This window comes from Seriola lalandi, unplaced genomic scaffold, assembly GCF_002814215.2.
Source record: "Seriola lalandi dorsalis isolate HSWRI2012SDOR001 ecotype SW California unplaced genomic scaffold, Sedor1 jcf7180002052129, whole genome shotgun sequence".
In the NCBI taxonomy this organism is placed as follows: domain Eukaryota; kingdom Metazoa; phylum Chordata; class Actinopteri; order Carangiformes; family Carangidae; genus Seriola; species Seriola lalandi.
In genome coordinates, this window is record NW_019522682.1 from 1,346,896 (window position 1) to 1,372,449 (window position 25,554).

General features: G+C 42.4%; 1 protein-coding gene across 1 annotated transcript in view; it reads right to left on the minus strand.

Moving 5' to 3' along the window:
• Window positions 1-654: 654 nt before the first annotated feature.
• The window catches only part of LOC111650140 (ephrin-A5b-like), an 81,465-nt gene continuing 56,565 nt past the window's right edge, over window positions 655-25,554 (minus strand). Inside the window, exons 2-5 of the mRNA XM_023399951.2 lie at window positions 16,550-16,842; window positions 6,401-6,466; window positions 6,183-6,263; window positions 655-4,971 (exon numbers count right to left, since the gene is read on the minus strand). Of these exons, the coding sequence (XP_023255719.1) occupies window positions 4,847-4,971; window positions 6,183-6,263; window positions 6,401-6,466; window positions 16,550-16,842 (565 nt within the window). The 3' untranslated portion in view covers window positions 655-4,846. The remainder of the gene's footprint in view (window positions 4,972-6,182; window positions 6,264-6,400; window positions 6,467-16,549; window positions 16,843-25,554) is intronic.

Genomic DNA, 25,554 nt, shown 5'->3' on the forward strand with positions numbered 1-25,554 from the left:
CCACCACTTCAGAGTTCACGGCTCATCAAAGGCAGAAATCTCGATTTTCCACTTTGCTTCAGACCTTGCCTCAGCTGCACTTTTGTTACCGTTGATGAAGCAGGTTGTTACATTTGACCAAAAAACACTGTGTTCTTGACCTTTTCCTGCAAAAATTTCCCAGCGCGTTCGTGACAACGCTGCTGAAATGCTACAGTATGACGACTCAACGTTGTTGCATCAGGTTGGCAAAGTCACTGGAGAGACGGGGGGGGGGTTACGGAGACAAAGACTGGGAAAGACAAAAAGTGAGAAATTGAAGCAGACAGCAGGAGAGGCAGAGTGGAGCGAGGAGCAGGAGAGCGTGTGAGACGGAGTTTTCTTGGCAGAGCTCCCCGAAGCGCTGCACATTCCCGCAAGATTAATTGAAGCTGTTTCTGTTTTTGTTTTTTCAGCCTGTGAATTACCTCCAGATTATAGAGAAACAGCTGTTCACCCACTTCGCCCGGACTCAGCCTGTGTGATTATGCATCGAGTGACAACCAAGACAAACATCCAAGCGCTCGCGCTCGAGCTGCCCCCGACGCAGCCTTCGCGCCTTTCTGACGTTCGTTCCGTTTCACAAACTGTCACTCATTTACATAACTATTAATAAAACAAAACCAGACACGACAATTACAACGACAAAGGAATATTTATTAAATCTTTTTTTGTTGTTTGTTTTAGTTAGTCATAGCTGCTCCAACACGTGTATTTACAAAGAAATGGCCTTTTTGTAGAAAAGTCTAGTGAGGGGCTGAGCAGGAAACAGACATTAGAACAGTTTAGATGAGTACAGGAGAGGATGGCGCTCATATAGGCACAAGGTACAGTTACTACAATGCTAAAAGAAATGTGCAGTTTTGTGGCACATCCATGTCATGTTTGGGAAAAAAAAAAAAAAACACACAGTTGTGGCTAAAGTAACAAAACATTCCCAATGCTAGATGCACTGACAAAAGCACACATCCTTTTTTTTTTTTTCTTTTTAAATACAGAGGATGGAGAACAGACGCTGCAAGCCAGGGACACAGTGGTGTTAGCTTCAGGCTACATGGTACCAAAATCAGGTGAAGAAGAAGTCCTCAGAGCACAGTACACCGCCCTCCTTGTAGCACAGTTTGTTCGAAAAAACATGAAACATCAAAATTTGATGTGGGAAAAAACAGACTTTCTCCTGCCGCCACAAACGAACACATCGAGCATCTACACCAAGAAAAAGTCAATCGCATCTCCCGGATCCCGCAAACATCGTCACAGCAACCTCAACCGCAACAGCCGGAGGTGAAGATTAGCGAGAGACCACAAATGGAAACAAAGATCATACTGCACCTTGAAGACACTTTGGATGCAACATTACCATGAACAAAAGCAGTTTATTTTTTCCTTAAAAAAAAAAAAAAAAAAAAGGGAGAGAAAACGGATGTTTTCAGGTTCTTGGAGATCCATCTGTTCTTTCTTCAGGCCCTTTGATTCATGATTGTAACGCGACCACACTGCATGTTTGATATGTGCCATGTTTGCACAAACACATGTACAATGTTGATCCTGTTTTTTTTCTATTTCATATAAAAGACATATAAAATGAAATAAAGCATTTTTTTTTATTACAAACATTGACTTTTTTTTCTTGCTAAGAACATTAATGTGTCAGTTAAATCGCCCTTTAAAAGAGGTGTGAAAAAAAGAGAAAGTATCTAACACTGTATGTTACAACAGGCTAATTGTTGGATACACAGTATCCACAAAACTAACTGATTGGTTTTTCTCATTGTGGCATGGCTAGAGGCAAAGAGTTCAGTGACAGTGGACTTTAATTGTCGACCAAACTACGTATGTGGAGGCTGAAAGGTGTCAGGAGGAAAAGTAATTAGTGCCCTCAAATTAAAAATGATTCCCTGATCATCAACATACTGAATGTACTTATTCACTTCCATTCACTGGTCTTTAACTGAGAAATTTACGGGATGACTTTCACATATTGTAATGTTATGTCGCACGCTCAGCTGATATTTAATGACATTTTAATAGATTTCATTCTGAGATATGAGAATGTTCTTTAGGTTTTTGTGTGTGAAACAGACAGAAATCAAACAGTGTGAGATTATCTTGTAAAATTCAGTAGTTCAAAAGAATTCACGAATCCAAGAAATGACTTGGAGAGTATTGTATTAATGCTGCAACTTTCAAATAAACATAAATATCAACAGAATTCTGTCATTTGCAAACTGAGAGGGTGAAGTATTTATTTAAAGGGGCACTGCACCAATTTAACTCAGTAACTTCCATTTCTTAAAAAGTAATTTTCTAAAGTTTGGGAAAAAAATGACCCTAATGACATCATTATGACATCATATGTTCAACAGTTTGGGCTTGACCTCGCTGACACCAAGCAGTCTCACAGAGTGTTAGGGCCACTGTCAAGGGAAATAAAAATCTGATGCTTGCTAAGAAAATTACATTTTATTCTTATAATAGTAACTGTTTCTCATATATTATGAATAAAATTACAATTTGACTTTAATAATAATGTGACTTTATACTTATTATATTTTGATTTTTTCTAAAATTACAATTTTATTCTTGTGTTGTCATTATTATTATTATCATTATTATTATTATTATTATCATTGTTGTAAAATGATGAATTTACTCCCATAAAGCTTTTTCTTCTAAACTTCTGATTTACTCTCATAATAGCCTTATTTTATTCTCTAAAGTTCAACTTTATCCTTCTAATATGACCTACTTTTCAAAATTCTGACTTTATTCTCATCATTATGACTCTTCTCATTATGGCTTTTATATTAAAATGATTATTTTAATCTCAGTCTGATCTTATTTTTCCCCCTAAAGTGGCCCCATACTCCTTTGCACTGTACCAGATGAGCAGGTACTGCAGGGGCTCTGTAAATCTAGCAGGGCTGTGGTTTTCGTTTGGCAGTGAGCGCACGTGAAGGTAACAGTGCTGCTGAAGCTGACGTGTGGATAGGATATGTTTACTGCACGTATCTGTTTTAAAAAAAAAATAATAAAACAAAGCAGAAGAAGAACAGGAGTATTGATCTCAGCAGGAGCACTACGAAGCTTCACATCTCACTCCTTTCCCCCCCTCTCAGGTCCACTGGTGGTAGAGTTTCAGTTTGGCCTGGAGAGAACAGGACACCTCGCTCTGTTTATTCCATCTCGCCTGGTGGTCGATTTTTCATTCCAGAAATAACCGGCGCGAGGGTGCCCCTGGTGTATTTTCTGTACAGACGGCACTTTACACAACATCAAAGAATGCAACCCCAGACCCACACACACACACCGCTACCACCTGCTCTGTAACTCAGTCACTGTCTCTCAGAAACATCTTTAGCCACAGAAAACTTGTGCTGCTTTATTCGAGGAGGAGTAAACCCCCCTCCATCAGAAAAAAAAAAAAAAAAAAGACTAAAATCATTTCTTACCTCATGTTAAGCATGGACGCATCCCTGAACTTTTGTAGGAAATTTGCCTCTATATACAATAGTTGTGTTATGACAGTGATTCACAAAAGCAATAGTGTAATAGTAAAACTACAATTGTGACATTCGTTAATGACAAAAATTCGAGACACAAATATTCTATGATTTCTACACCCTGATAGCACATCAGACTTTTTTTTTTTTCTTCCTGGATAATTAAAAAAAACGTCATCAGCAATCGATCCAAACAGATACATAAACTGTACGCAGTGTTTTTGTATCATATATGATTGTTTCAACTGAACTGTGAGTAATATGAACTAACTTGAATGGGAAGTGTACTTTGTTTTTTATTGCCTTTCTACTGTACTTACAGACTAAACCAGAACAGAATAAAAGCACGAGGACTTCACAATAAATAGGAAAATACATTTTGCCTGGCAAAATACCATATTGACTTCTAATGCTTCGCTCAAATATTTTACTGTACACTCGTGTTGTCTGCTACAATTGAATTACGTGATTTATTAAAAAAACAAAAAAACAAATACATTATTCAATCATTAACTCGCCTCTATCCAAACACTAAAAGATGAGTGCTTCTTTAAAATTTTCTTTCTTTCTTTTCTTTTTTTCTTTACTCTCAACAAGGGTCCTCCACAGTCTGAGACGATGCATCCTTTTTAACCTGAGAGGAAGGTTAAGTCATCAAAGGCCTGTCCTGTAACTCCACTTGCCCTCAGCAACAGTCTCCTAGCAACAACATCCCCCTTGTTTTCCCTTCCGTTGGCCCGCTATGTGATGTGTTGCTCCCAGATCTTCTTTGAAACCTTTTTCCACTTGGACGTGAGATTTAATCATGTTACATGTCGGGGGTGTTTACGTGATGTTCCTGAACACAACGATGTTAAGAGTCTGTAAACTTCAGAGGGATCCTGCTGTGCTTCTTTGCCATTCAAGCTAAAGAGTGTACTGATTGTGTAGTTTGCGTTCAAATGTGTGTATATGTTTAAAAGCATGTATGCGTGCTTCGCTCAAACACAAATAAATGTGTAACATCTGCATACTGTGAACAGCAGCGAGGCGAACAGGTAAAGAGACTCTTTCACCTCGGGGTGGGGGCTCGACCATCAGCACCCACCGGAAAGTCAAGAATCACACTAGTTGGCATTTTCCAAAGTCAAAAAAAAAACAAAAAACATCAAAGGCTTCGGCGTCGAAGTCCCTTCCTCTCTCTTCTCTCTGAGAGAGATTGTCAGTGTTTTTTTTTTTTTGTTTTTTTTAAAAAGTGCTCCTTCAGGGGAGGGGTTGTAGGGTAGGGCAGGCCTGTGGTCCAATCAGGACAGTCCATTCCTGCAAGAGATTCCTCACACTAGGCGCTATAAAGACAAGATGGCAGCCAGGAGTATGAGGGCGGAGCTGAGCAGGACGACTGAAGTCTGGCACCGGCCGACAGAATTCACATCCCTTCGAGACGGTTCTGGAGACTCGTGACTGATGCCGTCTGAGGGGGGGGAGAAAGATGGAAATGATCATCGTTAACAGAAGCGATGGTTTGGTTTTCTCTGAGCTGAAACACTGAGGAAATCAGACACTGTTCGTCATGCACGGGGATAAATGAGCACAGACATGTACAACAGGGCTGCATTACCAACCAGGAGAAGCCTGCGACTGGCCCCAGGCCCCACACCCTCATATTAATCATGTGTCAGTTGTTTCATGGTAAATTGAATAACTGCTTTGGTTGGGAATATGCACCCCCTAAAGCAGAGTATGAACTGAAATGAAAAGCACCTTAAAGAGCAACACAACACCAAGTATTAGCTCTAACACAGCCGCTCCACTTAGTCTGGTAATGCATCCAAACCCAGAGGCCTGTGTCAGAATTCAAACGGTGCTAAATAGGATTCAGTTTGAAGTAAATTAGAGAGCTTTAGAGGTGCTGGTAGGTGGAGAGGCTAACTGTCTCCTGGCTGTAGCTTCATGTGTGATGGGCAGACTCAGCAGAGTCTCTGCACAAAAGTGAAGGAGATTATTTTCCCAAAATGTCAAACCATTCCTTCGACCAATTTATTCCAAAACAGGGGGTCCATAGGGGCCCAGAGCAAATTTCTGCCCCAGGGCCCTCTAGTGTGTTAATGCAGCTGAGCAAGAACTGTCGACAAAGACAAAGCCCACATAGACACGGAAATGAAAATGTTGACACACAGTAGTGACAGAAGGATTATCGGGTTAATCAGGTGGTAAGGACAAAGCCACGGTCTCGTGTTCACGGCCAAACACAAGGAAGCTCTGGCCCATATATGGCTAATACATGGGCCAATTAGTGTTGAGACTGGGCTCCAGTTAGCAGCAGTCAGTACGCTTCCATTAGAGTTTATAGAAAGTAATATTATAGATATACGGTTTTTGCATAATAAAAGCCATACTGCATCAACAGCACAATTAAAAGTCCAGCTGATTTGGTCCGTGTGCTGATTCTTCTTTGTAAACTTTTAACTTAGCTACTTTCTTTTTTAATTTTTTTCACTCAAAGCCTCATTAGATTAGACTCTTTAAAAAGTCATGACGTACAAAGTGAAAGAAAATTCTAAAGGAAATGAAAAGAAAAGAGAATTATCAGCAGACGTAGCAGTTGTGGGACATTTTAATCTCTAACACACACCCACACACACACACACACACACACATTATGTACTGTATATTCCCACCAACCTCTGGGTTCTAGGGAGTTGTGATTGTTGTCCTCAAAATCGACCCCTTCCTGCACGCTCCCGGTGTTTTTCACACAATTGTCTTTGAGAAACAAAGTGGGGAGAGAGATGGGAAGATCAGACAAATCCAACGTCAACCCGCCGAGCACCCTGATCACAAGCTGGTGCACAACAGCATGGAAAAACCCGGCAGAGTAGACACAACAATCTGTGACTCACTTTGTGGCCTGACGAAGACTTTGAGTCGAAGGCAGCTCCGTCTTCCCTTGTCGTCAGTGATGGAGGCTGTGGAACGAGAGAACACGTTCAACACGTTACCTACATTTTTCCATTTGAAAATGCTTCACGTGATCTAATCTCGGGCTGCGTGATTAGAGGCTGGAATGACTGGCACTGTTTTCATGCTCAACAATGAGATCATGATGATTTCACCATCGTTGGAATCAAAACAGTTTTGCTGCACTTCAACATTTTGCTTCAAATGCATGCGATATAAAGAAAATAGCTTTGGTACATTATAAAAATGAAACATTCTTCACTGCACATTATCAGTTTCAATAAAGAAAATCTGGTATAAAAATTAGATTTTTATACTTTTTAGCCCTAATCCTTGGCAGGTAGCACCTTCAGTTTGCCTACTGTTAAATGACAATAGCTGGTTATGTTTAAGTATATATTCTTAAGTATATATGTATTAAGCTGTTAGAGCTGGCAGAATGTAGTCCTATAACCATAGGACTCTGGTTTCTGGTTTAAGAAATCCTTCCTTATTCACCACCATTGTCAAGATGTTGGCCTGGGCATCAGACCTCAGTACTTTCTTGGTGATACCACATGTATGGTCAGATTTGTTGTTTACCTTGTTTACTTATTCCTTTATGTAATAGCTCCTGTTTAATAGAGACAGATGGGAAATGCAGGGAGAGAGTATGGACGGCCAGGAGTCGAGCTAGGGACTCACTGCTCAGGTTGTTTGAGCCCGTGTGGTATCCATCCTAACCATTCATCCATCAGGCTGCCCCACATAGCTCCCGGTTTGAATTGAAATTTGATCAATTAAATTTTGGGAAGATTCTTGTACAGACGCTTGTGTTTAGACAACATTTAATATTTAAGGAGGTTTGGCTTCTTCTGATAAATGAAAAAATGGGTCCTGTAAAAAATACACTGATATTTCTAGAGATGAACTATTGCTGTGTTTTGGTTATGCATGACATGTACATGATTATGTGTCCAGGATCTCCCAGCCTGGACACCATTTCACTTGATGTTGTTGTAATCCACTGACAAATTCAAAATCATCAAAGTCCTGTTGATTCAGTATGACATTAGATTGGTTTTGATCAAGGTCTATTTATAAAGTATTTTCAATATAAAAAAAAAAAATACAAACAGAACAATGTATCCAATCCGATACCAAGTGTTTACCCAACCCACTCACTAACCAGACCTACACCACTGAGTAAAAGTTAAGTCATTCCCGAGGAGAACGTAAATATTAAATTCTCTAACGATTTCATTCTCTGCTTCCAATTCTTTCTACAAATGTCAAGAATTCCGGCGCAGACCCTTAGAGAGAGTCTTATCTCTCTCTGTTCCAGTGAGAACACACGGGGGGGGGTCTTTCCAGCTGAACAGTATGAGCTGCCTGGAACAACAAAGTGTAGAAAGCCGGCATGTTGCACTTGTGATTGTTTAGATCCACGCCCTGCGATGTGACATTAGATTGTTTATAATAATCGGCTGATCATATCTAATGCCGGCTTCATGTTACGCAACATCAGCCCTGTGATGATGGCCCCCAGGCCATCATCACAGGTGAGGGCTCCTGGTAACAAACATGTGTGTCAGGCTCAATAAAATACATGTCTTTATCCCATGCAGTGTATCACAGAAGACGACTGACGCAGCATCTGGGACCTTTCACCTCAAAAAAACCCCCCAAAAAAACACTTCTTTGCTTTCTCTGGCCTAATGTGACAACTTCAAGAGGTCTGATGATGCTGAACTGCTGTTTAACTCCAGTGTGTTCTGTATGTAATGAAAGTCTTGAAAGCACACACACACACTACATGCTGTCTCCGGGCCAAGTCATGGTCAAAGCCTGAGCTGCATCTCAAAAGACGAAACTATCCTGTTGTATTACACCGAGTTTCCTGGTCCTGGTTCTGCAAACCCACTCAACATTCTCAATTCACATTCACTTGAGCACAGACCTCTTGACTCTGTGAAATCTACCTTCATTCATAAACATCAGCTCAGCAGCAGAGACGAACAAAACGACAAGGTCGATTGTTTCTTCATCAGAGGTATTCCACTGTCTCCTCCTCCAAACACAGTCTGAAAAGCTTTATCTCGCCATCTGAACTTCACTCTCATCCTGATGTGGAAGCATTTCTGCTTCATGTTTCCTGATATGAAATAACTCAATGTCACCCTCATATTTCCATTACTAATTTGGCCACAGGCAGTCATTTCTGCAGATGTGTGGCACGCTGTTATGCTCACCTACAAAATCTCATTTCCTCTGTTTCCTGATTGTGAAAGGCAAAGATTAAAAAAAAAAACTTTTTTTTTTGATTGTTTTGCAGAGCTAACAAAACTAATTAGTTTTCAAGAAGTGCTGGGGACCAAGTCGCTAATAGAGTGCTGAGGGTGTCTCCAGCTGTGACGAATGACTTCAACTTCTGTCTTCACTTTTGTCAAGAATATTTCGTCTTCGTCCCACAGTTATATTTTTCTAACCTTTTTCCTCATGTGCATTGATACTCTGACATTTCTGCTGCCTTCTCTACACACAAACACACACAAACACACACACACATACACCCTTGAGTGTGTTTGGAGTTGGGTATGCATGCATGCACGTATGTGGTTGTGGTTTTCCATAGTATGTGCATCTGTGCACAGACGTGTCCGTTGTTTGTCCACAGACACTCCTCAATCCTTTCAGCCAGACACTCCGTGTGATGGATGCAGGCCCGGCGGTGAATTCCGGATAAAAGTAAACCATGTCAGTGTTTCCACTGTCGCACATGACTCAGGCTCTTATTTCAAAAGGCACTTTATCAGATGCCGTGCGGCTGCGAGAGGAGATAAAAATCGTCTTTAAAACTCCGCCATGAGAGGAATATTGAAAGCGAAGCAGCAGAGGGAGGAAATAAACGAGAGAGACACGGTGTCAATCATGCTGCTTCTGTCTGTGTCAGCGGGTATCGAGTAACTTACCTCACACCCTTACGGTGGCGGGAACAGACGGGGAGAACTCACTGTCTCAGTTCCTGCCTCTGAACTCCACTGGCCAAAACTCTTTCTTTATCTCTCTCTCTCTCTTTGCCTCTCATGCTCCTTCTGTCTCTGTTTCCTCGGCTGTCGTTATCTCTCTCTAACTCCTTTTTTTTTGCCTCCATTAAAACGTCTACTTCTGCAGTCTTGCATGAATGTCTTCAGGGATGGCGATATCAGGAAATATTACTGGAAAAAGAAAGAAGCTATTGTCTAGAGCTCCCATGTAGAACATCTGATGAGTCTTGTGACATTATTGGGGTTATGGCTGCACCTAACTAGCACTCTGGTTATCAAATGATCCCCTGATGATTTATTGATCAAATGGGTAAGTAGCAAAAAAAATCAGCACTAATCCAGATGGTTGTCCAGATTTCTTTTTATGACTATTTCAGAATGGTTACTATCATTTTTTTTATTTTACTTTTTATTACCAGCCACTAAATCAGTGAGCAAACATGCATAAAACGGCAGGTAACCATAGCAATGATGCATATGCTTCACATAACATTTCCTGTTTACAAGCAACTGAGGAAGCAGTGCAGCATTCGGGGGGAGAATAAAAAGCAGCTTGCATGAAACCTGTGAAATTACCCGTGAATTTGCACGTGACACACACTTTTGCAACACAACTGTCAACCCTGGCAGCTAACGTGCTAAATATTCCCATGGTAATTCTGATGAGTTTATACACATGGTTAGCTCCTCAAGTAGAAAGAAATGACCCGCATGTGCACAAAAATATCAACTGACAGCAGCACAGATAAATGTTAGCATTAGCTTTGGTTGCTGCACAAGTTAAGAGCACTAGTGCACTCATTCCCGTTACTACGTTCGTTAAGTTAGCATGTGCATCAGCATGTATATTTCCTCAGAATATACGACTGGATAAATGCCAGATGTGCTACATGTCTGAGCTTCACTCCCTACAAACTGTGTCAATACAGGATTCAATCAGTGTTATTGATGCAGCCACACAGGGTCATGAAAAGAGACTGTGCGCATGTTTAAATTTTTTCTCTCGGGAAAATTATAAGCATAACAACGTGACACATTTTCCATCCAAAGCCATCAGCTGTCACCCATTCCCAAAGTGAAACCCTAAACGCATGTCAAACACAGAGCCTTAGCAGTAGCCTCATTCATCAAACAGCAACAGTGTGAAGCTGTCTGACCTTAAAACCGTTGTTTATTCTTGCAGTTTCAGTGTGAAACCAACCACCGCCTTCATAAAATCTGTCCATCGGCTAACAGCTAACAGCTAACTCTGCTCTCTGAGCTAACAGCCAGATTTCCTTATTGGGGTAAGGAACATTTTCCACTTATTACTTTTTGTCATTTTTGCAGTTCTAGGCACAAAAACAACTTTTCCTTGTAAGCTGTCAGTTATTTTGGGTTATATTCTGTCCCCTGCCCGCACACTGCCTCACTGATGACGTCGCTCAGAAGCCCCTCTGTTAATTCCTTGCTGAAACAAACACGGTTTAAAGTGACTACATGTGTTAGATGGCAAAATATTGAAATCACAGTTATCAGCCACTATGACAAACAGGCTGTTCTCATTATTTGTCATGTATAACTTACTACTACTAACACCCAAAACAAGCTGACGATACCACAATGAATTGCAGATGATATGCTGACTCTCAGTTGACATCGAATCTATTTCTTTAGACCAAGTAGAGGCGTCATCTCTGGAAGTTTGGAGAAAAATCAGTGGATTGCCGGATGTACGGATGCCAGTAGGTGCAGTAGACGAATTTATTGGTCAATCACAAGTAGGGAGGAAAAAGAAGCAGCCTCAAAAACAGATCTACAGTCATGAACTGGCAGTAACAGTAGCTGCAGTTGTTTTTTTTTTTTTTTTTTTTTAGATCGTAAAAGGTGAAATTAAAAGTATAAAACTGCTTCAGCCTCTGGAGAAATAAAACACAGCCGCTTCCTGTTTTCCTTTGGTAAGCAGTAGCCTATAATGCACCCTGCAGGTCTCATATATCAGCAGAACTTGTCATGTATTATCTCTTTCAAATTATCTGCTTTCATTTGTTTGTTTGATTTTTTTTTCATTTTTTGTATGGTCATTAAACACTGTAGTTATTTGGGATTACTGGTCATGATGCATATTAAACCTGAAGATGATCCTTTACCCTCCACAACATCGCCTTGTTTCTTACTAAAATGTTAAAGTTGCATCTGTTGCAGGATCTTTTCTTCCTTCTTTCTCACTTCCTCACCCTCTCTTTTTCTCTCTCCCTCTACCAGCAGCCCTTCACAGATCCCAACACACACACAATTATCCGACTGTCTCTCTTCCTCTCTCTCGTGTCTGCCACTGAGGTCAGAGTCTGGCTTTCCTGTCCTGGAGCAACACAGCCGAGCTTCGCTGTGACTGTAACTCCAGCTCTGCCTGCAACCCTAGACTCAGAGCGTTAGTCAGGTCATCTTGACGCTGCCTCATCGTGATGGTGAACCTCCCGGTCACACGCTCAAGACACACTATACACGTTCAAGTCATGTGCCGCTGGACCCGTGATCATGCATCCAGCACCAGCAACACATGTCACTGAACAGGCTGGGATGGCGTGTAAGGCCTGGCTTTAGTGTAGCTGTGAGGTGAATTAGACAGATTCTGGTATAAATAACCTACTGTAGGATCAGGTGTTTTTCTTGTGATGATCGGTTTATCTTGGGGAACAAAGCCCTTTGTCTTTGCTTCAGCTGCAAGAAGCTAAAGGGAAACTGTCGGGGCACTGTGCTGGCGGGGTTCATGTCATTATCGATGTAGATCTGCACTGGCTGTATGAAGCGGGACCCAGGCGTTTGAAGCGCGAGGGCTTTACAGGGAGACAGTCATCCCTCTCACACGGGGAGAGCCAGACTCTCAACTGTCTCCTCTGAAAATTGGATTTCTATCCCCTGAGATTAGGATCAGGCTTCCCCCGCTCCACTGCGGCTCTATTAGAAAAACATGCCGCCCTCTGAGGCCATGAGAAGCTTGCAGCGCAGACCTCGTCGTCATCTTGGTGACCTTTGACCTTATAGGACCGGCCGCAATACTGATCCCACACCAGGCTTTCCCTCGGGTGTCTGTCTGTCTGCCAGGCGGGCAGGCCTGTAGCCAACTGCAGGTGTCATCTATTTGACGTGGCCCCGCCTCCTATTCCCCCCCTGCCTGGGGCAAATGACAATCACCACGAAGGAGGACAAAGGAGTGTCTGTCTACACTGAGACAAGCAGACATGAACCCCCTTTCTGTGTCATTTACATTGCCACTTAACAGATTCCCAAACCATATTATATGTACAACACAGGTATTAACTATCAGCTATTGTCAGGCTTTGCTAGAGCAAGACACTGCTAACATGCAATTTGACACTGATACCAGCAGCTGATAAAACATACAGTAGTTTACTGTAGTGCAGCCAGAATTTCTGGATCTGGATGATGCTGATGGGAAGAAAAACAAAGATCCATCTGGAAAAATATGTTTTTCCTGTAGTACAGCAAGACATTTTTCTTACTGCATCGCATTTCAAGATTCCAAATGAAAGAAAACTGACATGGCAGGCTTGGAAAGTAATAGTCCTGTTTTCTGCACAGACAATCTTAAGTGTTAAGACAGTTGGAGCGCCTCGAGGCTTGGATGGACATCAAACTCTAATACAAGAGTCAAGCAGCTGCTTTATAAAATATCTTGTTCTGTGAGTTAGAAAAATAGAGTCATTAGTTCAAGTATGGAGACATAAAAACTTTTTTGGTCCAAAACATTCAGTCACCAAGCCTAAATTCTGTTGGTGCACTGCTAACAGTGAGCTAAAGCTAAGGCTTACACTGTGTAGAAACCTGGTAAAAGACTGAGCAGCTTAAAGCTGCACTAATCAACATTTCTTTATTAACAATGGATTAAATGACTGTGTGTAATGTGAATGGGGTCATACAGTAATGAGGAACCTACAGAGTTTAATGAACTCTGCAGTTGGCCTCAGGTCTCTAGAGTACTTTAGCTTCTTTTGGCTAATTGTTTTGTATTGTTTTGCTTTTTCAGTCCATAGCTTTTTTTTTTCGTTTACTCTGATCAACCTAGTTTCCAGTTGGAAAAGGAAGCTGTTTCAGTGAAAAGCTTTAATAAACCTACTGTACACTACCAGCCTAGCAGCAAAAATCAGGCAAAGGTAGCGACTAGCTAAAGTGAATACGTGTGCATAACTATATAATTCCTCGAGGACTTGGTGGATACCAAAGCAGAGGTTTTTCCAGGTGAACTCTAAATGAGTTCTAACAGTAAATTCTATGATATATACTATATATAATATACTTCATATGATCATTTAAGGAGATAATATGTCAATGTTGTAGTTTTAGCTTGTTCTGCTTCCTGTCGAATGGCCAAAACTCTCACTTTAAGATTCTGAGACAGTTTTAAATGTATTCAACAGATGTGTTGCATTGTTTTTTTCGATTAAAGCTTCTTCTCCACAGCAACAGCAGCTGAGGCTCATGGGTATTGCTGTATTTAGAGCTATTCATCATAAAAACTGACAGAAAATTACGACTTCTCAAAAATGAAAATGAAATAATAAAAACTAATATCCACAAGATAAACTTATAGTACTGTTGCATTATCCAGGTGACTTCAATGTTGAGGACTGAGGAACATGAAGTATTTCATTTAAAGGAAACTTTCCCATTGGAATTTAGTGATAAACACTTCCTGAAGCAGTTCTTCTTTCCAACTACACACCTCCATACAATGAGGACAAATATTGGGATTATGTTAAATGCTCTGACAACAAGATCGTGGTATGTTCCCTGAGGTGTCTTTGTCTGTTGTTATTTCATACCGTGCTCAGATCCCATGTCCTCAGAGGAGGAAAAAAAGTGTCTTTGGTGAACAACGATCTGATGGATGAGTCATGAATCTGAGTCAGCGAGAGATAGTCCATATGGCCTGAAACTGCTCAGAGCCATATGGGCTGTCTCTCTGCCTTTCTCTCTCTCTCTTGATGATCAATCATCATCCTAGTCTGCAAGAACATCATCTTCACTGAGTTTCACATCAACCAGAGCCAACTCAGCAAATGAAGCAGAATTAGGCAATGTATGATTTTTCTTATCAACATCCAAAGGATTGCAACAACATCAGTAATTCTCTGGCAGGGCCAACAATAGACCACAATTTCCCTAAACAGTCACATTTTAAGCAACAGAGTCCAGTAGACTAGCCAACGAACGCAGAGGTCCAACAGAAACATGTAGTGAAGGGTAATACATCAGGACACAAAATACTGCAACAAAAATACAGGTTATATGAGGACAACTTTGATGATCTTGTGATTCCAGATGCTCATTTGTCAGACAGTCCAAGATCAGTGAGGCAAACACAAAAGCGTTGGAGGACATGTAAGGAAAAAATAATAGAAAACGTTCATTGTGATCCTCCCTGTATCATTACAGATCTTCATTTCAGCTTTTAGTGGAGTTTTCAAAGCCACAAAGTGGATTTTGGGGAAATGTGTATGAAACTTGCAGGGAGGACGCAGGAAAAAAATCAAGTCAATGATAAATTGTTTTGTTTTGTAACTTTAAAGGTCCCATATTTTGCACTTTTGTTTTATTCTAGTGTTGACCCATAAGAAGATATATTTGTGGTTTTAAGAACCAAATACCATCCTAATGTAGTTTTACCTCTCCTCTCTCAGGTTTCTCTCTGAAGCTCTGATTCTCTCTTCTGATTGGCTGACTGTTTTCAGAGTGATCAACCAAAAATATACAATAAACCAAATCCTGCAAGGTTGGATGGTGCGTCAGAGTGGGCGGGGCTTGGGGCATGGCTGAGCGCGGTGACTGCTTTGTTGTGACATCATAAAGTTACAGAAGTCCTGACGGCTGGTTTTAAGGCTCAGTTTCTGAATACAGGCTGTGTGCATTTCTCTGTGGACTGAGGCTTTGATACTTTCACAGTATTAATATAGAACCTAGACCTGCTTTATAATCAGAAAAGTCATGGAAATCTGCCTTTATACTATATGGGACCTTTAAAGCTACATTACAGGTGAAATCATTGTTCAAAGGGTCAAATCAGTGAGCAGCCAAAAGATATCATATATCTGATTTGCAGTTCAACAGAACAAAAACATCCTTTCAATCTGGTCAGATGAGCCAAACTGCATATTTTCTTTAAAGTAAATTTTCTGAAACACCTGCTCTGGGTCTGGAGGCTGAAAAACTGCATAAAGGAAAAACTAAATATTGTACTTTGTTGTAAAGCCAAAATAGTTCTGTCTTTCCACTGACACTTGCACTCCTTATTATTCCTGTTCCTGTTCCTGTTAATACCCATGAAGCTCCCCTGACCACGAGTGTCAGCTAAATTCCTAAAAATCTACCATGGAGCTCACTGTATCTCATTTAGTCCCTCTCCTCTGCACCTTCAGGGCATTGACTTCGCTTATGAAAACATGACTTCCCAGCTGCTTGTTTTCCCAAGTCTTCTCACGAGGAGGAGAAAGCTGAGCTCAGCCAGTCAGCAACAAAAGATGCTTCAGACGAGACCTCGACAGCAGAGATGTTTTGCTCCCTCTGGCTTGTGTTTTGGCTTGGCCTTTTTTTTTTTTCAAGGACTTGCAAAACAAAACCCAAACATTGCTGCTGTCTTTTTGCCAGATTCCAGGATGAAACTGATATCGATCTTCTGATGTGGGTCTTATAGAGCTTGTTTTTGCTGTGAATGTCTCTTACTAGTCCTGATACAATACCTGAGTTTCAGTACTGATAACAAAATGACACTTTTTTATGTACCTTACTTTGAGAAATGTAAAAAAGTTCTACGAAAGTTTTCTTTTTTCATTTAACACAAAAAAAGTTACCAAGAGATAAACATTATATAAACACAAGCAGCTATACAAGAACTTTACAAAATAATAAATATATTTCGATTTGAGTCAGAAAAAAATCTGATCAAGAAAAAGTAATAAGAATACAAATCTGACCACACAGTCAAAGTCATACTCAGCACATTTCGATTGGAATCAAAAAAGTGGAACAAATGCTGTAAATAGCACATTGAGGTCGGTGCGTACTCACAGATATAATAATACTCTCTGCCGGGGCGAAACTCGAAGCCTAAGGAGAAGGGAGTGAAGAGCTGGAACTTCTCCGAGAACTTGAGCGGTCCGTTCGGCGACAGAGGCCTGTTGCACTCCCAGCGTTTGAAGCCCTTAGCAGTGTGGTCGCAGGAGCTGTAGCCATCGTAGTTCACCATGTAGAGGATGTAGCGCTCGGCCCGCTCGTCGGACACCGGGCCTGTGTAGTGTGGACAGTAGACATCGAGATAGTCGTTGATGCAGACGTCGATGTGGTAGTCACCCCGATAAAACCTGGAAGAGGAGAGAGAGAAAAGAGGGAGATGTGAATAAATCCAGAGACGTGAGAGCTGTGCAGAAGAGCATTGAATATGCGTTGGTGTGTTGTCTCAGCCCAAGTCTTTAATGAGTCTCAGTCAAATCTTAAGTCCTTTTTTCATGATTTTCAAAAGATACCTGTTTGAGTGTTTGACCTTTAAAGGTCCATATTTTACACCTTTCCTGTGTTTTATGTGAAGTGTTGATCCATAAGAAGATATATTTGTGGTTTTATCATCTCTGTGTAGTTTCTATGTATCTCCTCTATCAGGCTTCTCTCTGGAGCTCTAGTAACAACAGGTCAGTGAGCCAATCAGAAGAGAGGAGGCTCTGAGGCTCTCCTCTGATTGGCTGACTGTTTTCTGAGTGATCCAATAAAAATAGAGCAGATTTCAGGTAAACACTCAGAGAAACCAAATCCTGCAAGGTTGGGTGGTGGGTCCAGGTGGGCGGGGCTTAGAGCATGGCTGAGGGTGGTGACTACTTTGATACTTTCACAGTATTAATATAAAACCTAGACCTGCTTTATAATAAGACATGGAAATCTACCTTTGTACAATATGGGACCTTTAATAGCGCTGTGGGGGGAATACACATTCCTACCAGTGGTTTCACACTATTCCAGATACTGACCCTGGGAAATGCAGATGTAAGGTTTCAAAACTGCTAAAAATTGGTGTTTTATGAGGAAGGAAAGTGCATCAGAAGCTTGTTACCACTTGTGCTTACATGACTGGAATCATATGTGTTCATAAACCACAGTGGGGGACAGTTTCTGTGTGTGTCAGCAATAATACTAACATGATTAATCTATGATCGTGTCAGGTGATTGTTCTACATGCAAGGATAATTCCCACAATGGCATCGTGCGAGAGCATGTGATCGGCGATCTTGACCTTTCTAATGATTTATTTATCCAGTGAAAACATGCTGAGCATGCACGCACTCTCTCTGCAGCAGCCTCCTGCGGTTTGAACACACTTAACATTCAGAAACCCTGAAGCTGCGCGTTGCTCAGGGGCACATCGGCAGCAGCTGTTTAAGTGTGCAGACAGTTACTCATTGATTTGTTTGGGGACACTCTCGCCATTTTGTTCCTTGAAGACGCGTTCTCCACAGAGATACGAGTACTCCAGATCCTGATGACAACACGTGATACTCAGGGTATCTTAGCGAGGCCACAGCTGAAGGAAAATTTCCCATATGTGCAGCGCAAACTGGGGCCGGACTATGAAAGACACATTCAGGCTACGGCTCTTCTGGTTTTGTTTACAGGATCTCATCATGTCAGTCTCAATCATCCCGAACCCTCTTGTGAGACTAAACCGAATCCCCCCTGCAACAGAAACCTCTTACGACACACGCTAGTCCGTCCTAAGCCATATATCAATGTTAGTGCGCCATAGTGATGACTTATACTGGTGCTGAAATTAAAGTCCCCTAGCGTTACAGGGCTAATCCCCTGGTTAGCATGTGCCTTTAGCAGCTTTAAGAGGATCCCTCAGTAGAATGAGATTTTCATTAGCCCAACATGACAGCTTGATGTAGGAGCCCCTTGTGGAATCTCTGAGTCTGGGAAAATGAGGTCTGTTCTCAAGCATCGCCTTGAAACAGCCCCGAGATCTTCCGCCCGCTGTTTACTGTAAACCGAGCGGACAGGAGAAAAGGGGGGAAAGGAGTGCGGCGACGAGATATGCCAGGTATTCATTCCTGGGGAGAGTGATTGGAAACACATATTCCCATAGGCGCCGTATAAGGTTGCATTTCTGAGGCTTTTAGCGGAGACAGATTAAGCCTGGACGGCTGGATGGTTGTGTCTCTGTAGCTGCTAATGGCCCGCAGTTCAGTATCATTGACATACTGACATACTGCGGATGTCTTCAATACTTCACCTCTGTTCATTGACACAGTGAGGACCGTCGGAGGGGGGTGGGGGTGGGTGGGTTTCACCGGGCTTCACTGGCTACGGATCGGATATTACACCTCCTCCTGCTCCACGCCCGAGAGAATGGGAATACCAGTCAGCTGATCTAAGGCCAGGTGTGGCAGGGAGGGACGGGTCTAGACGCAGCTGCTGCCGCTGACATGTACATGTTGGGGCTTCGGGAGGCATGAGCAGCATAAAGAGAGGTGTGTGCTGGCCGCGGCCTGCTGGGGGTATCAAGTTGTCATTACACAGATTGTAAATGTGCTGCAGGATTAGTGGCCGTCCTACTGGGTTTGCAGGGGCCACAACTGAGCGGATGTGTGTGTGTGTGTGTGTGTGTGTGTGCGCGCATGATAGCAGGGTGTGTGTGGGTGTCTTGTGGCATCGTCAGCCATATTCTAATCTTTTTCTCTCTCTAATTATAGTCTGGTCAAACGAGAAACCAAAGCTCTTGTTTTCTCTCCCACTCCCCCCCCCCCCCCCCCCCCCCCAGCACCAGCTGAGCACGTTGGCTCCAGGCAGGCACAGCGTGGCTTCCTTTAGCCTCAGTTCCAGAGCTGCTGGCTGATATTATGACTACCAGGGGTCAACCGGCTCCACGGTATCATGTCCTCAGCCAGAAGCACTGTGGGATAGCCTGCTTTGTCCTCCCCTGTCTGTCCTAAGCCTTAAATGTTTAGCTTTAACCTTGCGAGTGTCGGTGGCTGTCAATCAAACCTGACCCAGGAGTAACAACCGAGATTAGTCGGGATCAAGGAGAATTTATAACTAATACCTTTGTGCGACAAAGATGGAGGAAAAAAAGTTTGTGAAAGTGACGACGACCCTGTTCAGAGCTGGATATTTATATTCAGATACATTCAGATTGTGACTGGAGCTGGGACAGTGTTTACTCCAGGCATCAACCTATCCTGTAAACACTGTTGACACTTCTGGGGATTATCCAGAGAAACAGGGAAATTTTATTTATTTTTTTATTTTTTGTTTGGAAAGACAAGCTGTTCTTGAATTTGAAAACATAATTTGAAAAGTTTGAAAACCACAAACAAAATTCCTCTCGCCTCCTTTATTTTGGGATGGAGGCGAAAGTCTAAAAACCTACGGAAAATAAAACCAAATATAACAAGAGAAGTGATTAAATAATTAAAATAATTAAACAACAAGGATTTAAAAAGTAGCAAAACTAATTTATGATTGGAAGTAACACCGCCAGTACACAGAGGAAACTTGTTAGACAGGCATCTGATTTCCCACGGCTGCCATTTTTGTTTTTTCTGATTGTTCATGAATCATTAAAAATGCCCCTTCTTAGTGATGAGCCTGGAAACAACCTGGATTCCTGTCTGCATGCATATAAACTGTATTTTGTAGCAGCTGACTGTTCTTTATTCTCGTCTTAGATGCATTTCTTTTCTCGGCCATCCATTTCTGATTAGATCACTAGACGTTGATCTGGAGGGCCGTCAAACATTCGCAGCCAAGAGGCTAAAATATGGACTTGAGGTGTTACAAAAGATGATAAAATGCACAGTGAGAGTAGCAAGAGCACCAGCACATGCTCCAGATGTTTGCCAGATGGAAGCTATAAGGAGGTTTTTGAGTGGCAGAAATGAAATATTGCTGAGACACGGAGCCGTAAACATACAGCCCGACTCAAGATGTGGAGGGGATGACATTTCCACTCTCTCGCTGTCTTCTGGTTTCTTCTTTAAATTAGGCTGACCAAAGACTTTCTCCTGCTGATCTCCTCTCTGATCTCCACTATGTCCGCGCTGCGGCTCTGGTCCGCCCGTCAACACCTCCCCCACCGCCACCCCCTTCCTTCTGTGGACTGGCCTGAAGCGTGAGAAACCCTCGTTCATTTACCGAGCTAAAAACCTTCTGCAGCGTTCGTGATCTTCAGCATTTCTTCATTTTTTCATTACCAGCAAGATTTATTCACATGCTTTTTCTCTAGATGGATTTGGTGTTATGTACTTTTTATTGAGTCATTAAGCTTTCCCTGGGCTGATCGAGGCAATTTCAATAGTTGTGTTTTCTTTCTGGCGTAGTTCTGAGCAGCAGGTGGTGGAGGAGGCTGATCGAGGGTTCAGGGGTTTGATAGCAGGAGGTAGAGAGAGCGACCAGGGGAAAAAAAAAGCAGTTCTGCAGTTAAAACTGTCAGTTGAAAATGTGTCATAACGAGCCATTAACAAAATAAAAGCACCTTAATCCTAAATCCATTTGTCCTGGGGATTAATGATCCCTGATTGGCTGAATTACTCACGGCCAGTTAGAGGAGGCTTATCAATGAATCAGGAGCTGGAGCTCTTAACAAAGCACACATCTATGGATAATCCCTCTTTTCAGTCAGCCATCCCCCTCCCACACACACACACACACACACACACACACACACACACACACACACACACACACACACACACACACTGTTGTTTACTTTCTTTAGCCCCATCTGGTGTGTTTGGCCTGGCACAGGTAAGGTATGACAGAGCCAGTATGGACAGAAACAGACAAAGACGGGGTGGGGGGGGGTTGGTGATGGTGGGTGGTAGATGGAGTGAGTAGAAGAAAAGAGGAATTTTATTATTTGGATTTATTCAGCCTATTCCATTAGTGGTTTTGATTTTATTTTCCGCAAGTTTCCTCTGGCAATCAACAAGTGCTTACAAACACAACCCAAATCACTAAACTCTGACTGAGAGAACGCTGTCTTTATTTGCCAGATTACGAAGCTGTTTCCACGAAATGTTGAAGGAAATTACTGGAAAATTGCAGAACCACGAACCGTTTTATTTCCCAACATGAAGGCCTAAACGCTGTTTCAAAGCCCTCTCCATGTGGCCAACAATTAAATTTGCTGAAGAAATACTTAATTCTTTATTTTTTTGGCACGAATGAAAAAAAAGAACACTGCCTTGCTTCCTGCTGGTATATACTGTATATTTATTCATGGCGTTTTGGTCTGTTTGAAGTCGTGCTTTCCTCTGACACACCTGTCACATATTCAGGTGAGCCATTTTTAGTTATTTCACTGGCATTAAAGCTGTCAAATATAAATATATAGTAAGTATAAAAATAGCAGAAAATACAGCAAGAAATAATTAATCCCCTAAGGTTGGTAAAACCTGCAAATTCCCAGAAAAAATACATCTCAGTGTCCTCGGTGGCAGCTATGGTCCTGAGAGGAAGGAGGACGTGAAGACAGGGAAGGAGAAGAAAAAACTAATTAGTAAGTTTGTTCGTGACAGTTTTATAGTCGTTACAAGTACAATTGAAAACAGTAGAGAGCCTGAGCCAGAGGAGAGGAGGAGAGCAAGAAGAGGAGAAGCAGAGATGGAAGTGAAGAACAAGAGGGTAGAAAACAGAATGATGGGAGGAGAGGAGATGTAAAGATGAGGGAGAAGAGGGCGAGTGGAAGAGTGCGGGTGAGGAGAACTCAAGGACGAAGGGCAAAGTGAGTGGAAAAGAGAAAAGGAGCAAAAAGAACAGAAGGTAATAGAAGTAGAGAGGAGAGAAGAGGAGAGGAGAGGAGAGATAAAGGGAGACAAGAGAGCAAAATGAGACTAGTAGAAGAGAGGAACCAGTAGAAAGGAGAAGAGAAAAGAATAAAAAAGAAGAGCATAAGAGGGAGAAGAAAGGAGGAATGTAGAAGACAAGAAGATAGAAGAAAGCAGAAGGGAGGAAAGGACACAAGACAAGATGATTAGAAGAGAGGAGAGGTAAGGAAAGGAGGAATAGGAGAGGAGAAAAGATGAGCAAGAAGAAGAAGAGCAAGGAAAGGGAAAAACGAGATGGAAGAAGAAGAATGAATACAAAAAAGAAGGCAGGAGAAAGTAAACGGGGGGAGGATAAACCTCCCTCTGGTTGTTTTCCTCATGAACACAGTTGGGTCAGGCGAGGGGCAGCTTCCCAGGGTTATTCCACAAAGGGAGAAAAGAGGAGATGCTTTGAGCCCACAGAAACACATGAAGCTTCTGTCTTAACACACATACACACACACCACACACGCACACACACACACACACACAGCGATAATGTCTGCACTGAAAGACACATAAACCACAGGCCTCATGCTGCTTGTGTTTCAAGCCCCTCTATTTACTCCTCCACAAACCGATGTGTACTAACTGACTTTTTAAAAAAACCCCGTAGTTCCTGATCACAGCCTCTAGGGGGAACTCTCTATGGGGCCAAAAAGGGGGGAATCAAGCCTGGGTCATGTGACGTGATGTCACCAGATGGGGTCTGTCTGTCCATCCCGTTGCCCTCAGGGTTGGGATGTCCCGCTCACCCCTCCCTCCACATACACCATCATTCAGGGCTTTTTGCCGCTGGGAGTTTAAAGCCATTATTACTTAGTTGGCTAATTATATACACACATCTGTCCATGGAGTCACAAACACACACACACACACACACACACACACACACACACACACACACACACACACACACACACAGAGTGCATTTAAATGTGCCTGCCAGGGGGCTCAGTCGGACTGGGCGTTGACAGCACAGAGATGGGAAAAATGGAGCCTGTAAAGTATAGACAGTTCTCTGTTTCTGGGTTTTTCCTGCCGGGAACAAAATCAGAGAAGGTGAATAAATGGCCTCAGATTGGAAACACATTGCTGCCTGTGGGACGGCACCTCAGGTAGTTAAAAAATAAAACAAAGGCTGGAGAAAGAGGAAGCAGAGACAGGAAGAGTGGGAGCGGGACGCTCTGCTTATGGATCCTGGTGGTCCTGACTGTGCCAATCACTAATCGTCCTTCAGTGCAGCTGCAGACACACTGTGTGCCAGGCGAACACACAGACAGAGAGTGTGTTATGTAAAGCTTTATGTATAGGCGGATCTCTGTCTGTGTGCAGATTAGGTTTGTTGTTCTTGTACCTTGTGCAGCAGCACACAGTGAGAAAAACTGGAAACTGGCTGAACTGATGCCAAATGACTTTGAGAAATGTACTGATGGTTTTAATGTAATTAAGTTTTTCATTTTAAATAATAAGTTCTCAAATCTTGAATGTTAATTTTAAACACAAACACAAATTTCTGAGGAAGTTCTTGTAAAGAGCTATGTAATCTAATATTTGTATCAGATGAAATATTTCCTTGAAAGAAAAGCTGCATGTAAAGGGCTTTTCCCATGATTCAGTGCTCTTCTTCCATAAAGCTGTGAGTCCTCCACCGTTGACAGAATAGTCAAAACTGAAGCACCAGATGCTGAGATCTCCTGATTTTTAGTCTCTGGTATAAGTCAGGCCTACATTTCCCATAATGCACCCTAAATAATACCTTTCATTAGACGCACCTCGTCTGTCTCATGCCTTTCAAACCCATTATAGGATCAGGATACTGGACTCAAAGATTCCACCCAGTCACTTGAATGAAAGTTGTTCGTCTGGTGCAGAGGACAAAAATGTTTTCTAGCATCTGGGTTTGCTTCCATGTTGTGCGTCCTGCTGCACATGCACATTCACATTTCCCCTGCTGGCGACGCCAGTTCGCTCCCCCTCCTTTTATACACTTAACATCATGATGACGAATCACACGCGAATAAAACAAATATAATCCTCAATGGAGGAAAAATTCATAACTGACCTCGTTTACAGTTCCAGATGTTGTACAGATGTCTCTTATAATGGCAGTTTACGGGGGAAAATACTTTTTGGGCTCAAATCTGAAAGCATAAAATCAGTGGTGTGCCCCTTTAAACCCAAGTAAATATGCATTTATTTGTATTTTATTATTGGAAACTATTACCAGCTGAACACTGTATAAAACACAGCAGGCGATCCGAGTGTGAGTGACTTGATTTGTGTGAACTGACCCTTTAAGATGAATATTTCTGACTGTCTGCAGAGTGACTGAGACAAGTGATTCTCTTCCTGTCTTTACATGGACGGAGCTGGTTAATTACTGACAAAGCTATTCTGGTGTTAAAGAGGTCAAAGCAGCAACAGCAGCATGGGGTTAGTGTCAGTCAACACACACACGCGCGCACACACACACAGCAGGGCTCCGTCATTCAGTCAGTGTAAAACCCCAAGGGGCCGACACACTGACTCATAAACCCCCTCTGTGCCAAACATGGCTGCTCAGGTTGCCATGACGCCAGTTTACAACAACAGAATGTGCCGACCACAGAATCTGCGCTTTTTGACAAACAAGAAGTGTTCGTATCTGCGGGTGTATTCATGCAATCAAGCATATGCAGCACATGAGCCCAGACGCACAGGAACACACACGGACCTCCTCCAATACCACATTGTGTAACTCCAGGAGGTCCCAGAACAGGTCCTGTTAAAATAACCTCACTGGAATATGTCCCATCAGCACCTGCCGGGCAAGTGCACTGAGGAACAACATGCAGGATGCTGCACCTCACTGTGTTTACATGTGATTATGGCGATGATCATACTGTATACCGACTGAATTAATGTTTCATTAAGCTTAATGTGGGTGATCCAGCAGGGCACACAGACAGTGTAATCAGGCCGAACACCACAAGATGTCTGTCGTCAGACGAGCCGCTCGCCGTGCTCGGGCCGATATCGATCGGACACCTTAGACTGTGAGCTGAGGTCAGGGGTTAGTGACAGCCCATTATTCAGCCTGAGAGCCGGTGTTTGGTCAGTGTCTGAGCCCAGGTGACGGACTGACCTCGCTGTCGTCCCTCTCAGCAGCTGCTGGGGGATGGAGGGTGACGTTTGAGAAGTCCATCAAAAAAACTCAATTCCCCATGACATGCTTCATGC